The sequence below is a fragment of the Canis lupus genome, chromosome 3, assembly GCF_048164855.1.
Source record: "Canis lupus baileyi chromosome 3, mCanLup2.hap1, whole genome shotgun sequence".
NCBI lineage: Eukaryota > Metazoa > Chordata > Mammalia > Carnivora > Canidae > Canis > Canis lupus.
Window position 1 is genome coordinate 44,255,771 of NC_132840.1, and position 15,288 is coordinate 44,271,058.

The 15,288-nt window shown below is 35.3% G+C and overlaps 1 protein-coding gene across 6 annotated transcripts in view; it reads left to right on the forward strand.

Annotated features, from left to right (window-relative positions):
- The window catches only part of LEPR (leptin receptor), a 93,850-nt gene that overhangs the window by 45,615 nt on the left and 32,947 nt on the right, over window positions 1-15,288 (forward strand). For all 6 annotated transcript variants that reach the window (XM_072820646.1, XM_072820645.1, XM_072820650.1 and 3 more), the window contains 5 exons: window positions 688-896; window positions 5,557-5,702; window positions 7,917-8,061; window positions 13,480-13,770; window positions 13,928-14,045. In XM_072820646.1, the coding sequence (XP_072676747.1) occupies window positions 688-896; window positions 5,557-5,702; window positions 7,917-8,061; window positions 13,480-13,770; window positions 13,928-14,045 (909 nt within the window). The remainder of the gene's footprint in view (window positions 1-687; window positions 897-5,556; window positions 5,703-7,916; window positions 8,062-13,479; window positions 13,771-13,927; window positions 14,046-15,288) is intronic.

Here is a 15,288-nt window from a genome sequence, read left to right on the forward strand (position 1 = left end):
TAACAATTGCTTTAGGATTTATGATATAGGTTTTTAACTTATTATAATCTAACTGATGTACCTTTAAGTAATTTTATATCAATTAATGTATAGTATGAGAACATTAAAACTGCATGCTTACATTATGTCTCTTGCCCCCAAACTGGGAGCCAGTGTCATACATTTTACTTCTACCTGTGTTATAAACTCTACACTACATGGTATTATTTTTGCTTTAAGCAGTCAGTAACTATTTACCCTTTTAAAGCTATTTTCAGTTCTTTGTATAGAATCAGACTTCCATCTGCTACCATTTCCTTTTTGTATGATTGACTGTCTTTGGCATTTTTTTTATAATGCAGACCTGATAGTGACAAATATTTTCAATTTTGGTATGCCTGAAAAAAGCCTTTATTTCATGTTTATTTTGAAAGATATTTTGGGTATAGAGTTTTAGGATCGCAATTTTTCTTTCCTTTTAGTACTTCACTGTTGCTTCACTATTTTCTTCCTGCTATTATTTCTAATGGCTAACCTGCTTTAACCCTTTCTTTGTGTTTCTGATATAATGTACCCTGTTTTTTCTAGATGCCATTTAAGCTGGATGTCCAGAATAGTTCACCTCAGTTTGGATTTTTGTCATATAGTTTAAATAAATCCAGTCCTGTCACATCTGTGCTGATATTTAGCTCTTCCTTTTTCACATAGGCCTGAAGTTTTAGAAGAGTCACCTCCAGTCCCCCAGAAGGGAAGTTTTCAGATTGTTCCATGCAACTGCAGTGTTCATGACAGCTGTGAATGCCATGTGCCTGTGCCAACAGCCAAACTCAACCACACTCTTCTTATGTATTTGAAAATCACGTTGGGTGGAATAAATTTTCAGTCACCTCTAATGTCAGTTAAGCCCATAAATGTTGGTAAGTTGTGCATTAGAAAGGTAATAGATCTAAACATCAGTCATACAAACAGGTTAAATATTGTGTACAAAATTTTTCAATAGCTTATCTTACTTTGACCAATGTGGTAAGGACAGCAAATGTAGAACTGGGAATATTAAAAGCGGCTTCTAGAATGTTTTCACAGTAGTATAGATATCTCTGCAATTATTACTTCAGTTCTTTCTTTTTTAAAGATTTACCTATTTATTTTAGAGAGGGAGAGAGAGTGTGTGCAAGTGCGAGTGAGGGGAGAGGCAGAGAGAGACTTTTTAAGCAGATTCTTCACTGAGCATGCAGTCTGATGAAGGTCTTGATCTCATGACTCTGAGATCATGACCTAAGCAGAAACCAAGAATTGGACACTTACTTAACTGACTGAGTCATTGAGGCCCCCCCTTAAATTCTTTCTTAAGAACAGTTTTTCTTTCAGTCTTGGATCTGTCTAAATGATATGTATTATTTGGTTGTTACTTTTTCACTGGTCAGATAACAATTTCTAAAAGTAATTAGAAGTTTATTTTTTTATCTTTATTTTATACTTTTTTTTATTCCTTCAATAAATATTTCTTAGAAGCTCATGTATGTCAGCCACTGATCTAGGAGTTGGGGAAACAATGGTGAATGAGACAAAGTTCCTGCCTCAAAAACCAGAGACAAACAATAGTGAGCAGAGAGAAACAATAAAAAAGTAGACAACTAAATAATTTGCTATACAAATCTGATTGTAAGAAAAATCCAAATAGGTAGTGCCATCACATATTTTTAGTGCAAAGATTCTCAGTTTCTTTTGATCAGCTTGAACATATGATTACAAATGTGAATAATATAGGCCATGTTCACTTAAAATATTTAATTTATTAACTTACTTTTATATAGGTATGTATTTTATATATAACATATAACTTAACAGCGTTACTATTTTCCCTATTTCCTGAGACCATTATATATAAACTCTTTGCATGCATCTTAGCATCAGTAGATGTCTAGTGACACTAGAGCCACTTTTCCAAGTATCTCACACAAAGTTTTTCTACAAACTTCACTGTCATTTCCTTCTAAGTTACTGGGGATATGCCACTTTTTGAATCTGCATGACATCATATTTTAACATTAGGATTTTCAAATAATTTGTTCTCTAGGGTTATATTTGTGGTCTCTACAACATGATTAAAATGTCATCTAAGGAATTCTGTCATGAAGTTATACCACAGGAAAAATATATATGAAATTTATAAAATATTGTTATGTTCTCTTTTAAAAACTAATTCTGTCAGGTGATTTTTAGAAACATTTAGAGCCAAAATTTAATTAAATATTTAAAAAAATAGTTAAGAGAAGGTGCTATGATAGAGTTTGTAAGAAACTTAAATTTTGTCTTTTCCTCAGGAATAATATTTTTTTAAACATTATTTATTTATTCACGACAGACACACAGAGAGAGGCAGAGACACAGGCAGAGGGAGAAGCAGGCTCCATGTAGGGAGTCCGACATGGGACTCGATCCCAGGATCACACCTGGGCTGAAGGCGGCACTAAACTGCTGTGCCACAGGGGCTGCCCAGGGATAATCTTTTGAGAAAAAAAATTTTCCTTATACTTGGGCACATATGATAATGTCCTAAAATTTTAAGTGCCACAAAAGAAATAAGACATGGAGAGGGCCAGGTAGGTGTAAGGACTGTTATTTCAGCTATGGAGGTCAAAGAAGACCTGTTAAAGAGATAGCATTTGGGTTGAATGTAAAAAAGAGATAGCCATGCAAAAATCCAGAGCAAAAGGTGCCTCAAGCAGGAAAAATAGCACCCATAAAACCTCTGAAATGGACTGAGCTTGGAAGTTGGAGGAACCAAAGAGAAAACCTTTGTGCTTAGAGTGAATAAGGCAGGGGAATGTTTGGAAGATGTGGTCAGAGGTATTGGATTCAGGTCATATGGTAGGCCAGGCTATAGAGTTTAGATTTTATTCTAATTACAGGGGAAGTTTTGAACCAATAGAGTGGTATTTTCAGGTGTGTGTGTCTGTGTGTGTTTTGTCTGTGTGTATATTTAAAATTTACTTGACATGTGAAGAAGGAAATCAATGGGGAAAAGAAGAATAATAGTTACAAGACTGAAATCAGAAGGCTCAGACAGGAGGCTAACTGGAATGATCTAGCTGGTTTAGGAATGTAGCTGTAGAGAAGTAAAGAAATGATCATAGTTGAGATTCATTTGGGAGATGGGGCTGACCAAAATTTCTAGTGGATTGGGTGTAGAGTATGGGCAGAGAAGAACCAAGGATAACATTCAGACTTGGCCCTGAGCATGTCAGTGAATAGTGGTACCAGATACTAAGATGGGGAAATTTAGGGAGGATCAGGTATGTGACACATTATTTTTGAGATGCTTATAGATATCCAAGAGATGCTGAGTAGACAGTTAGACATATGATCGTAGAGTTCAGGAAAGATATATATGGGAGTATCTGGCATATAGATGTTTATGGGACTGCCTGAGATCATCCACTTAGAGTTCAGTGAGAGAAAGACTGAGGCAATCAGAGAGAGAAGAGGAGTAAAAGAGGTTGGTGGCCAGGTTGGTGGCCTGGAAGCCATGTGGAAACAGAGTGAGCAGCTGTGGAATGCCACTGACAAATGGAGTAAAATGCATCGGACAACTGGCATTGTATTTGGCAAAGGATGATGACTTTGACAGAGAAGTTTTGGTGGATTGCTGAGAAGGAAGACCTGATCACAGTAGGTTGATTAGGAAAATGGAACACAAAGTGGGGAGAGTGAGTAGTGCCAACTTTTTCAAGGAATAATACTCTGAAAGAAGCAGGTAGATGGCAGTATATCTAAGACTGGGGACATGGGTGATTCAGTGAATGATTTGTTTTTAGATTTCTAATATTAAGGTACATATGTATGCAGGCAGGAAATATACGATAGTTTATAATTTCATGATTTCTATTATTTCTTTATTTTATTTTATTTTTTATTTGAGAGAGAGAGAGAGAGAGCACAAGCTGAGGGGAAGAGGCAGAGGGAGAGGGAGAAACAGACTCCCCACTGAGGAGGGAGCTTGATATAGGGCTCAATCCCAGGACGCTGGGATCATGACCTGAGCCAAAGGCAGCCACTTAACTAACTGAGCCACCCAGGCACCCCTAATTACATGATTTCTGTTTGATGTTTTTGTTTTGTTTTCTTTTTGATCATGAGAACTCAACTAATTTCACCTATTATTTCTACACTTTAGTGTTTGTGCTTTAAAGTAACTAAAATTTATAATATGTCACATAAAGTAAAAGCTTTATAAATTTTGACTCAAGACAAAAACTATGTCTAAATTTTCGAAGATATAGTATGTTAATAATAATATGCCACTTTAGTTCTTGATAAATAAAATTTAAATCAGCCAGCATTTCAGTGTAATGATTATTTCTACATATGTTAAGTCCTGCTATTTAAAATCTTGAAAAAAACAGGGCAGCCCTGGTGGCGCAGCGGTTTAGCGCCACCTGCAGCCCAGGGCATGATCCTGGAGACCCTGGATTGAGTCCCACAGTCAGGCTCTCTGCATGGTGCCTGCTTCTCCCTCTGCCTGTGTCTCTGCATCTCTATGAATAAATAAATAAAATCTTAAAAATAAAATAAATAGAATCTTGAAAAAACAGAGATGCACAGAAAAGAGAAATGCATCATCTATTTTCTATCATTTTGGCATTTTGTTTCTATTTTATATATATTTGTAAATATACTTTTATTTGTTAATTTTAACAAATCAGGAACTAAAAGTATAAATGGTGTTTAATAAACTTTTAAAACTAAAAATCTTAAACATTTTCGGTATTCTTCTCCAATATGATTTTTAAAGGTTGCATAGATTTCCCTTATAGGGATAAACCATTATTTATTTAATCTTTTATTGTAAGAGGTTTACATTGTTTCTACAAATAATGTAAAGGTTATGTGTGTTTAAAACTATATACACACACGTACAACCTATAAACAAATGAATATTCATATATGAACACATGCATATACACATGAACTCAAATCATTTACCAAGTTAAACACATTGTTAGGCTAAGAAACTCTATCCACATTTCTGGTGACAAGCCAGGGCCTGCAAATGCTATGTTTATTGCATGTAAAATATGCATACTGTGGATTTTTTGAGTAGATGTGTCTAGATTATATTTCAAAGTTAATAGACTTGCTGAATTTTGCATGCATATTTGCATGCATTTTTGCATGCAAACTAAGTATGCATTTTCCAAGTACTGTCCTGCAAAATGCTGTTCTTTCTTGTCACCCACTAAATCAGTGTGTGAGTATGGTGGGGGAATTCTGGAAGTTTGGGGAATGCTAGGTTAAATAAGGTTAGCAGACATTTTTTACAGCAGGAATTTATGCTTATCAAAACAACCTCATTACTGATTTATACTTATTACCACTTGAGAGAGGAAATGGGTATACATGGGTTGCTATGGAAAGGTACAAGGAGACCTAATATTTTGCTTGTATAATTAGCCTTTGAATAAGGTCACCTTTTAAGTAGTTGAAAGAATGGGAAATGCTAAAAATTCATTTTGACTATATTTTATGATTATCATGAAAATTGCTTGACTTAAAAATGTTCTTTTTTTCCTTAAGTGAAGCCTGATCCACCATTAGGTTTGCATATGGAGATCACAGATACGGGCAATTTAAAGATTTCTTGGTCCAGCCCAACATTAGTACCATTTCAACTTCAATATCAAGTGAGATATTCAGAGAATTCTTCAACAAATGTGAGAAAAGTAAGTATATTTTAGAAAATAAAATGAAAAGTTGAGAAGCAAGTAAAGATGAGATGCTTTCTAAGTCTCATAGAAAATGCCCTTTGCAGGGTACCTGGGTGGCTCAGTGGTTGAGCATCTACCTTCAGCTCAGGTCGTGATCCTGGGGTTGTGCAGGCTCTGCATGTAGCCTGCTTCTCCCTCTGCGTATGTCTCTGCCTCCCTCTGTATGTCTCTTATGAATAAATAAATAAAATCTTAAAAAAAAAGAAAAAAGAAAATGCCCGTTGCATGCCAAATATACATGGTCCTTCTAGAGCAGAATCAACTGTAATTTAATATTATATCATTGGCTTTCATTTAAGATCAGCATAGGAAATGAACACCTGAACAGCATGTCTGCATCTTTGGTAAAATCCTTTTAGAAAAATTGTTTGATGTTGCACAATCTCTCTTACCTATGGATGCGTGTTATATGTTGAGGACTGTGACAAATTCTTCCCAGAATTTATTGCCAGAGAAGGTTCCTCTTCCAAAAAGAAGTTTACGTAGATTAGTATCTTTCTTTGTCTCTCCCTCTCCCTCTAGTTCCCTCTTCCTTACACACACAGCTAAATAACTACAGAAGTCCAGTTATAGAAACTTTAGTTAATAGTTATTTTTTTCACTTACAGAGCTCTGGTTTTTTATTTTACAATTCAAACTTAAAAAAAAAAAAGATTTATTTGAGAGAGAGAGCAAATGGGTGGGGGGAGGGGAAGGGGAAGAAAGAAAATCCAAGCAGACTCCCCACTGAGTGTGGAGTTGTCCTATGACGCAGGGCTGGATGTCACGACCTTGAGATCATGACCTGAGCTGAAATCACGAGTCAGACACTTAACCAACTGAGCCACCCAGGTGTCCCTCAAACTTTTTTTTTTTATTGTTCAGTGTATTTATATACAGGCAGTGCTTTCATTTGTAATGAAAAGTGTGTGAAATTATTTTCTCATTCTTTCAGTATTTATTGAGTACCCACTAAGTGCTTGGAATTGTTCTATTTGCACCAGGATATACTGGATGGTAGAGCTAACTGGACAAAGGAGTTTGAGGGTACTGGTGCTATAGGTTTTAATATTAAGTGGAGATGAGGAAGACCTCATTGAGAAGGTGACATTTGAGTGAGGACTTGAAGGAGGTTGGTGATGTAGATATCTGGGGGAATTAGTTTCCAAATAGAGACAACAGCAAGTCAGAGACCCTTAAGCTGGATGAGAAGGGAGAGGCCGGGAGAGTGAGTGAGGGCAAGAGTAGCAGTGGATGAGTCAAAAAGGAATAGGAGAGGAAAAGGAGAAGGTCATGGACTATAGCATTTGTTATATAATTTGGAAGTAAACACCTGTCTTTTAAGCTCTGGGCCTATTTTTTTTTAAGATTTTATTTTCATAGAGAGCAGAAAAGGAATCCTTAGTGTCATGTAGGGAAAAAAAAAAAAAACAGAGGACAAGGCTGGAAAACAGAATTTATTTGCTAAGCAATTCTTAGTAGTGGTTGTTTTATGCAGAATTAGGTCTCTTAAATATTTTCCCTCTAGTTTTCAATCTGTATTTTGATTTATTATAGCTTATCTTTGGGTTCAGATTCTTAAAATTATTCATGCCCTCCTCTGTGACAGTTTCCTCTAGGAATGTTTATAATTCTCAGTCCATTCCTGCTCATCATTTTCTACCACATGTGTAATATAGATGTTAGCCGTGGCTTAAAACTCCCCATTGACTTTAGCCATACCTGTCAAATTTTGCAAGGTCAATATTCATTATCATTCAGTTAAAAATATCTGCTGATTGTCATTATGATTTTCTTCTTGCACTCATGGGCTACTTAAAATTTTATTGACAAAGGTGCAAACATTTTTTTTTTTAAGATTTTATTTTTTTATTCATGAAACAGAGAGAGAGACAATAGAGACATAGGCAGAGGAAGAAGCAGGCTCCCTGTGGGGAGCCTGATGCAGGGACTCAATCCCAGGACCCTGGGATCATGACCTGAGACGAAGGCAGACGCTCAACCACTAAGCCCCCCAGGTGTCCCAACATTTGTTATTGGTTACTGATTTTGGTTAAATCCCACTGTGGCCAGCTAACTATTCTAAAGCCTTTAATTCTTTGAAATTTCTTAGGACTGCTTGTTCTCCATTTTGATAAAGGTTCTGTGTCAACTTGATGCTCTGATGTTTTCATTTTTCATGTTTAACAGGCTAATGAAATTGTCTCAGCTACATCTCTGCTAATAGACAGTGTGCTTCCTGGGTCTTCATACGAAGTTCAAGTGAGAGGCAAGAAACTGGATGGCCCAGGAATCTGGGGTGACTGGAGCACCCCTCTTATCTTTATCACACAAGGTAGGTTTTGTAAGAGTAGCTCCTATTTTTTTTATTTATTTATTTATTTATGATAGGCACACAGTGAGAGAGACAGGCAGAGACACAGGCAGAGGAAGAAGCAGGCTCCGTGCACCAGGAGCCTGACGTGGGATTCGATCCTGGGTCTCCAGGATCACGCCCTGGGCCAAAGGCAGGCGCTAAACCGCTGCGCCACCCAGGGATCCCAAGAGTAGCTCCTATTGAGAGGAGAATATGCTTCCTGATTTCCTTTGGCCTATTATAAGCATCTTAAATTTTGTGGCAGTAAACCAAAAGGAGGGACACAATATTAATATTTTATTTAAATGTTGGCAGGTTAATTTGTGAATGAAAAACTTGTATAAGAGTTCCCATGTTTGTGTATCTTGCTGAATTACTCTTACCTATTCAAAATATAGGGTTAATAGAAAGGTTCCAAATTTACAAATTCAGAACATTACTGGTCTCAATATTTCCTTTATTTACATTTAAAATCAGATCTATTTATTTGACATAAATTTCAAATATTCAAATTTCATTTAATTATTACATTTATGTAATATAAGTAATAACATAATGAAATAATTCTTTTCACTACAGATGCTTGCTTTTGAGACTTTTCACTTACAATTTTCATATTTTTCAAGTTGTCTTTAACATCAGAGAAACTGTGGTTTATTCAATACTTTCTCATGAAGTTGAGGTGGTGTTTTACAAAGAGGCCCAGCCGCCTAAGAATAGTCCAGCCCTGTCATATGCTAACTTGTTACCCTAGGAGGACACTTCATGGTCCTTTGCCTACTTGTCTGATCTGTCAAAAGAGCAAAATTATTCCTACTGAAATTCATGCAGGTTGATTATGGGTATGTAGAGACAGCAAGTACCCTGTAAATCACTAAGCAGATAGTCAACATATTTAATGAAATAAATTTGTTTATTGTTTACTTACTATTTAAAAAGTACTGATCAGGGCTGCCTGGGTGGCTCAGTCAGTTAAGCATCTGCCTTGAGTTCAGGTCATGATCCCAGGATTTTGGGATCGAGACCCACATCTGGCTTCTTGGTCAGTGGGGAGCCTGCTTCTATCTCTCCCTTTGCCATTCCTCTCAGTTGTGCTCTCTACCTCTATCTCTCTGTCAAATGAATATATAAAATCTTTAAAAAAATTGATTAGTCAAAGAATCAGTAGCATTAGTGGTTTAAGAGCACTGACTTGGAGTCTGACAAAATATTATAGAACTTCAGGCCCCACCACTTATTTGAAAAGTTTCTTAACCTTTCTATGCCTTGCCTCAATTTTCCCAATTGCAAAATAGGAACATTCTTATAGGGATAGAATGAATCCTTGTACCAACTGTGCTCACTGCAGTGCCTAATCCTTCGTAATCACTCAATAAATAGTATCTGCAATCATAGTTTATAAATCCATAATCTCAATACTCAAAATCTCAGTATCTAATGAAGGTGAGAGGTTGACATGATACATAACTAATTGTATGAGCAAGCTTGTCAGAAGAGTTAACAAAGTACTAGGCAATAAGAAGGATTGGTTCTCACCAGGGAAGTCAAGAACCTTGTGTCAATGGATTTAGAAGACATGGATTTCTCATCACGATTCCTCAGATAATTATTGAACATCACAATGTGTGTGCTGACACCTCAGCTTCTGGAATTTTTCTAAGGAAGGTTACCTTTTCTACCTTCAGTGATTTATTGTTGATTAATTGGTCTTAATGAGCAGCTGTGAATTATGTAAAGAGGAATGAATTACAACATCAAATTTTAAAGAATGCCCAATGGAGGCTTTTTATAGTGGGATGGGGTAAAGTGGATGGCAGAGGAGGGAAGTAACCCTGACTCCCACTCTGAGTGGCCTGTGGCTTTCTGCCTTTACGTACCATCTGGTGAAATATTTCTCTTTCACAGGAAGATGGCTTTCTTCTTTATTTTACTTCTCTTTTTTTTTTTTAATTTTACTTCTTAATTAGATTAGAAAACCTACCCTGACTAAAGAAGAGGGAAATTCTAAAAGAATCTAATAATGTAATACGTGGGTACTGAATCACAGGTAAAAGGTATAACTAGATTCATACTTCCCTACTGAATAATAATACTAATAATAACAATAAAGATAGTTATGGGGTGCTTCCTGTGCTTCAAACACTGCTCTAAGTACTTTACGTATATTAACATTTTATCCTCTCTATCCCCTGTGAGATAGGTACTAATATTTCCTTTTTATAAACAAAGAAATCAAGATTTAGAGAGGTTAAATAAATTGTAAAAGTCTAGAGCTGGCAGTCTCATTCCAGCGTTCATGTTTGTACGCACTAATACAGTGATGAGGTACACGATGTATATGTAGGCGCATTTTCTGGTGTCACTAAAAATTGATCCTGGGAACTAATAAGCAGTAAGCTTAATTACATAGAGCATTTCAGTGGAACACCTCATTTCCTTCATGATTCCTGATAAATGAGGTTTCAGTGTTGCTTGGGTTTTTCAGGTCTTAGGTTTGCTGAGTTGCCTTTAGAGCAGTTCCGATACTTCCAGCACTCACTGCACTGGAGGCTTGTTCTTGGATGGTGTGCACCAGTGAAGTATCTTTCTCCAAACTTGGGAGCTTCCTATTCTTTTGGACTTCTTTTTGGATCCTTCTCTCTTAAATCTAGGTATTTAATATTGTTGGATTATCCTCTGTTATCAACGGATGGGTCCTACAATGGCCTCCACCTAACAGAAACAGTCTAAGGTTGAGGCACTAACTTATTTAGAATGAATTAGCATACCTACTTTATTCATTTCCGAACATTTGGATGTTACTGATTTTTTTATTTTTTGCTTTTTGTTTTGAATAGAGGTTGTCTGATGTATCGCTGCCAGAGCAAACAGATGCTAATTATCAGTACCTTTATAGCTACTACTTTTTATTCATTGATTTATCAAAGCTTTCTCTACCAAGTGCACAATTAATGAAGCATTGACAGTTTTTAATCAAGGCAATCCTATGGATTTTTTGAAAATGAATTGGCTAGATTCTTTGTTTAGCTGTTGGGAGATCTTGGACTCTGAAGAAAATCCAGGACCTTACCGGAACTTAAGAAGTCCAAGAATATTGTACTTTAGTTATGCTGCATGCTGAAAATAAGTTTAGAAGTGCTGACTTCTTGTAATACGTTTCTTAATTGTATTCTTGTGCTGCCAAAGGAGAGGAGAAACAATTTCAACATTTCGTTCTAGACATTGCTGGTAATGCATTAGGGAAAATATTTTCCCCTTGAAGAAAAATAGGAAAACTGCTTTGAAAATTTAAAAATCTATTTTCTGGCACTATAATAAACACATTTTAAAGATTTTATTTATTTATTCATGAGAGACACACAAAGAGAGGCACAGACACAGGCAGAGGGAGAAGCAGGCTCCCTACGGGGAGCCTGATTCAGGACTCCATCCCAGGACCCAAGGATCATGCAGATGCTCAGCCACTGAGCTACCCAAGCGTCCCAATAAACACATTTTAAAATAACTTTAAAATGTTTTGACACATGATTTATGTTCATGTAAGTAACTCACTAATATCAATAGAATTTCTTTTAATGAAATTCTTAGTGTAGATTCTGCAAAAGTATTTCTTAGTCATGAGAAGAAAATTCTTATTTTATAAATGAAATATTGTATAGTATCTCACATGAGAATAAAATATACATTTATACTATTTTGAAAATCAAATATTTAACATTTACTTCCTACCGATTCCTATATATTCAATGTAGATTTTACAAAATCAAGTTTTTAATAACTTGTTTTTCTTCTTTTTAAGCTAATATTTTAGTATTTAATCATGCCAAATACTATGACTTTAACTGTATTTCTCAATTAAGCCTTACTTAGGCATTCAATTTTGAAGTGAAATGCCTTTTTTAGTATCTTTAAAAGATTCAGCTTAACTTTTGAAATCTTATTTATACTCTTAAAAAAAATAAATTAGGGATGGTTGAATGGCTCAGTCAGTTGAGCGTCTGCCTTCAGCTCGGGTCATGATCGCTGAGTCCTGGGATCAAGCCCCGTGTTAGACTCCCTGCTTGGCAAGGAGCCTGCTCCTCCCTTTCCCTCTGCTACCACCCCCTGACCCCCGACTCATGTACCTGCTCTCTCTCTCTCTCTCTCTCTGAGATAAACTCTTTAAAAAATAAAAAAAATAGATAAAAATTACTCTTAGACTTTTGAAGCAGTTCAGTAGTGAGATGTGTAGCATATTGAAGGTAGGTTAATGATCTTTCAGATCTGTGCTAGGTATGTGTGTAGTAAGCATTGTCCCAGTGAAGCCTGAGTGCCACCCTAGGCTAGGATTAAAAATCTAATGGACTGGCTTCTGCCAGTGACTTCATGCTACTAAAATTTTTCCTGTTTATGCTTGACTATAGACATTCAAAGTACAAATGTTTTGTATAGGTTGTAAATATAAAGACTGTTATTATAAAAAAACTTAAATAATAAGAACCAATGAAATTTTTTGTTTTTGTTTTGGGGGCAATCCAGACGATATAAATGAAAACAGATACTCATATTCTTTCATCAGAAAATGGCCTACCTTAAATTTTACAACTGAAATATACTGTTTTTATAATGCATTGTAGCAGAAATAATTTCTTCTGTGTAAACAATCATTACCTTCTATTCTGTTTCTAAACTAAAACTATAGGCAAGCTATGTTTCCAACAATAGGGGGCTGGAAAAAGTAGTATGGAATAGTATAGAGGCCTTAAAAATAATATTTTAGAAAAATATTGGTTCTCTTTGTCCTTAACCACAGCATATTGGTGTTAACTAACTTAAGATATTACAGATCAGTATTTACAGTGTTTCCTGTTTTGGTGCTTTGGTACAGCATTGATTTTACATATCCCTAACTGGTTTTCTTATTTAAGGCTATTTCTCTACTCTACCTGTTTATTTGAAATTTTCATATATCCAAATGAAACAATATCAACCACCATTTATTCTTCAGGTTTTTGCCTTATAGTGATTTGATTCAAGAACTTGCCCTAAATTTCACTGATTCTTAATGCAGATGATGGAAAACGTGTCATAGTGGAATTAAATTATATTTATTTGAATGAATTTTCTGCCTATCAATTAGCAAGTGACAGTTATGCATTAAAAGATATTTTATAATAAGTCTGTATGTTTAGAAAATACTGAAGATATTTTTGATGTTCAAGTCCTTTGGGAATAGGAGTGCCTGCAATTCCATAACCAGGCAATTACAGTTACACAGTCTCTTGGTACACTCATTTTATTTTTGGCAGTGTGATCTTGAATGCATTATGAATCTTTTCACATAGCGTAAATTCCTAATGGGATGATGGGATGTTTTTGGTCTTCCTCTGATATTTTCCCTTTCTTCTCATACTGCAGATGTCATATACTTTCCACCTAAAATTCTGACAAGTGTCGGGTCTAATGTTTCTTTTCACTGCATTTATAAAAGTGAAAACAAGATTGTTTCCTCAAAAAAGATTGTTTGGTGGCTGAATTTAGCTGAGAAAATTCCTCAAAGCCAGTATAACATGGTGGGTGACCGTGTTAGCAAAGTTACTTTTCCAAATCTGAATGCTACCAAGCCTCGAGGGAAGTTCACCTATGATGCAGTGTACTGCTGCAAGGAGCAGGAATGCCACCATCGCTATGCTGAATTATACGTGATTGGTAAGAATACTGAACTTCTCTTCATTTTCTTCCACAAGCAAATTGTTATGATAGGCCCTATGTTAGAGTCCCATTGATAATGTAAGGAAATGTGATTTTCATTAAAAATTGTTTGATGTTTTTGCTTTGTATTAATATTTTAATGTGTTTTAAATAGATGTCAATATCAATATATCATGTGAAACTGATGGGTACTTAACTAAAATGACTTGCAGATGGTCAACCAATGCAATCCAATCACTCGAGGGAAGTACTTTGCAGTTGAGGTATCATAGGTATGTATTGTTTTTGCTGTTTTCTTTTTCTGTGGCTATGGTGAGATAAGACTTTCTGTAGAAATATCATCATAACAGTCCTCTAGTAGATGTTCTTCCTGAAAGAGAAAGATGGAATCTACTTGATTGGAAAACATTTGAGGGATTAAATAAATTGGTGGCTTTTGAAAAAATCCACATTGAGGTAAAAAGTGTAGTTTTTTACCTCAAATTATTTTTTTCTGATAATTGATTAATGTCCCATAATTGCATTTTAACTACAGAATGAAATCCAGGAAAAACTGGCTTCTGTACATTTTAATTTGACTTAGAGAGTTGACCAGAGGAGAATAGCAATGATTGTAGAAGTCCAATGTCATTTGCTAAAGATTAATATTTTGGAAAAAAGCCAGAGGTAGTAGTGCAAAGATTGTGAGAGATAATATCAATACTTTTAGAAGTAAAAAAAGATTAAGAAAGAAACATTAAGGAGTAAAGTGTTATAATAAAAAGTAATTTGTGCTTGTTTATTTTTACCCTTCTCTGTTTTGAAAAGAATTCAAGGCATCATCTTCCTATAGTATCATCTGAAATAATAGCACTCTTGATTAGGAGACAGTAGATACATTTTTATTTTTATAATCTCTCATAGTGGTTTTCAATTATGTGTACTGTTCTCAAACACCCTGTCTTAAATTGTGTTTGTATTGGGGGTCTTCCAGTTTGTATCACTTGTCCTCATTTATTTTTAAAATCTAAGTTTTCTACTTGAAAAACAAATCCCCTTCCTCAAATACTGCAGTCTGAATTCTATTCCTAAAGTGACCAGTCTTTTCTTATGTAGCATTAGAAAAACTGGGGCCATTTCTACATTTCTTACATGGGAGTAATAGCTAACTTCATCCTACCTGATATGAGTATTTTAAAATCAATAGAATATTTATGGGATGCCATTTTACTTTTATAATCTGTCTTTACTTTCTTTCCATGACATTTTTCACATTAAAAAAGGTGTTTGTGGATGACCATCACATAAGCTCTGTGCATCATTTATCTTGCTAACATTTACAGAAGAACTACAGAGGCCCCTGCATGTAACTCGGGCGGGTGTTTTAACCTCTTTAAGCTTAGATTTCCTTGTCTGTAACCTGGAGAGAATAATAGAACTTACAGGATTTCTGCAAGAATTAATGATATATTTCATTTAATTATAATTGATAGAATTTCTACAGGTAAATTTTCAATAAATGGCTGTTGCTGTCAT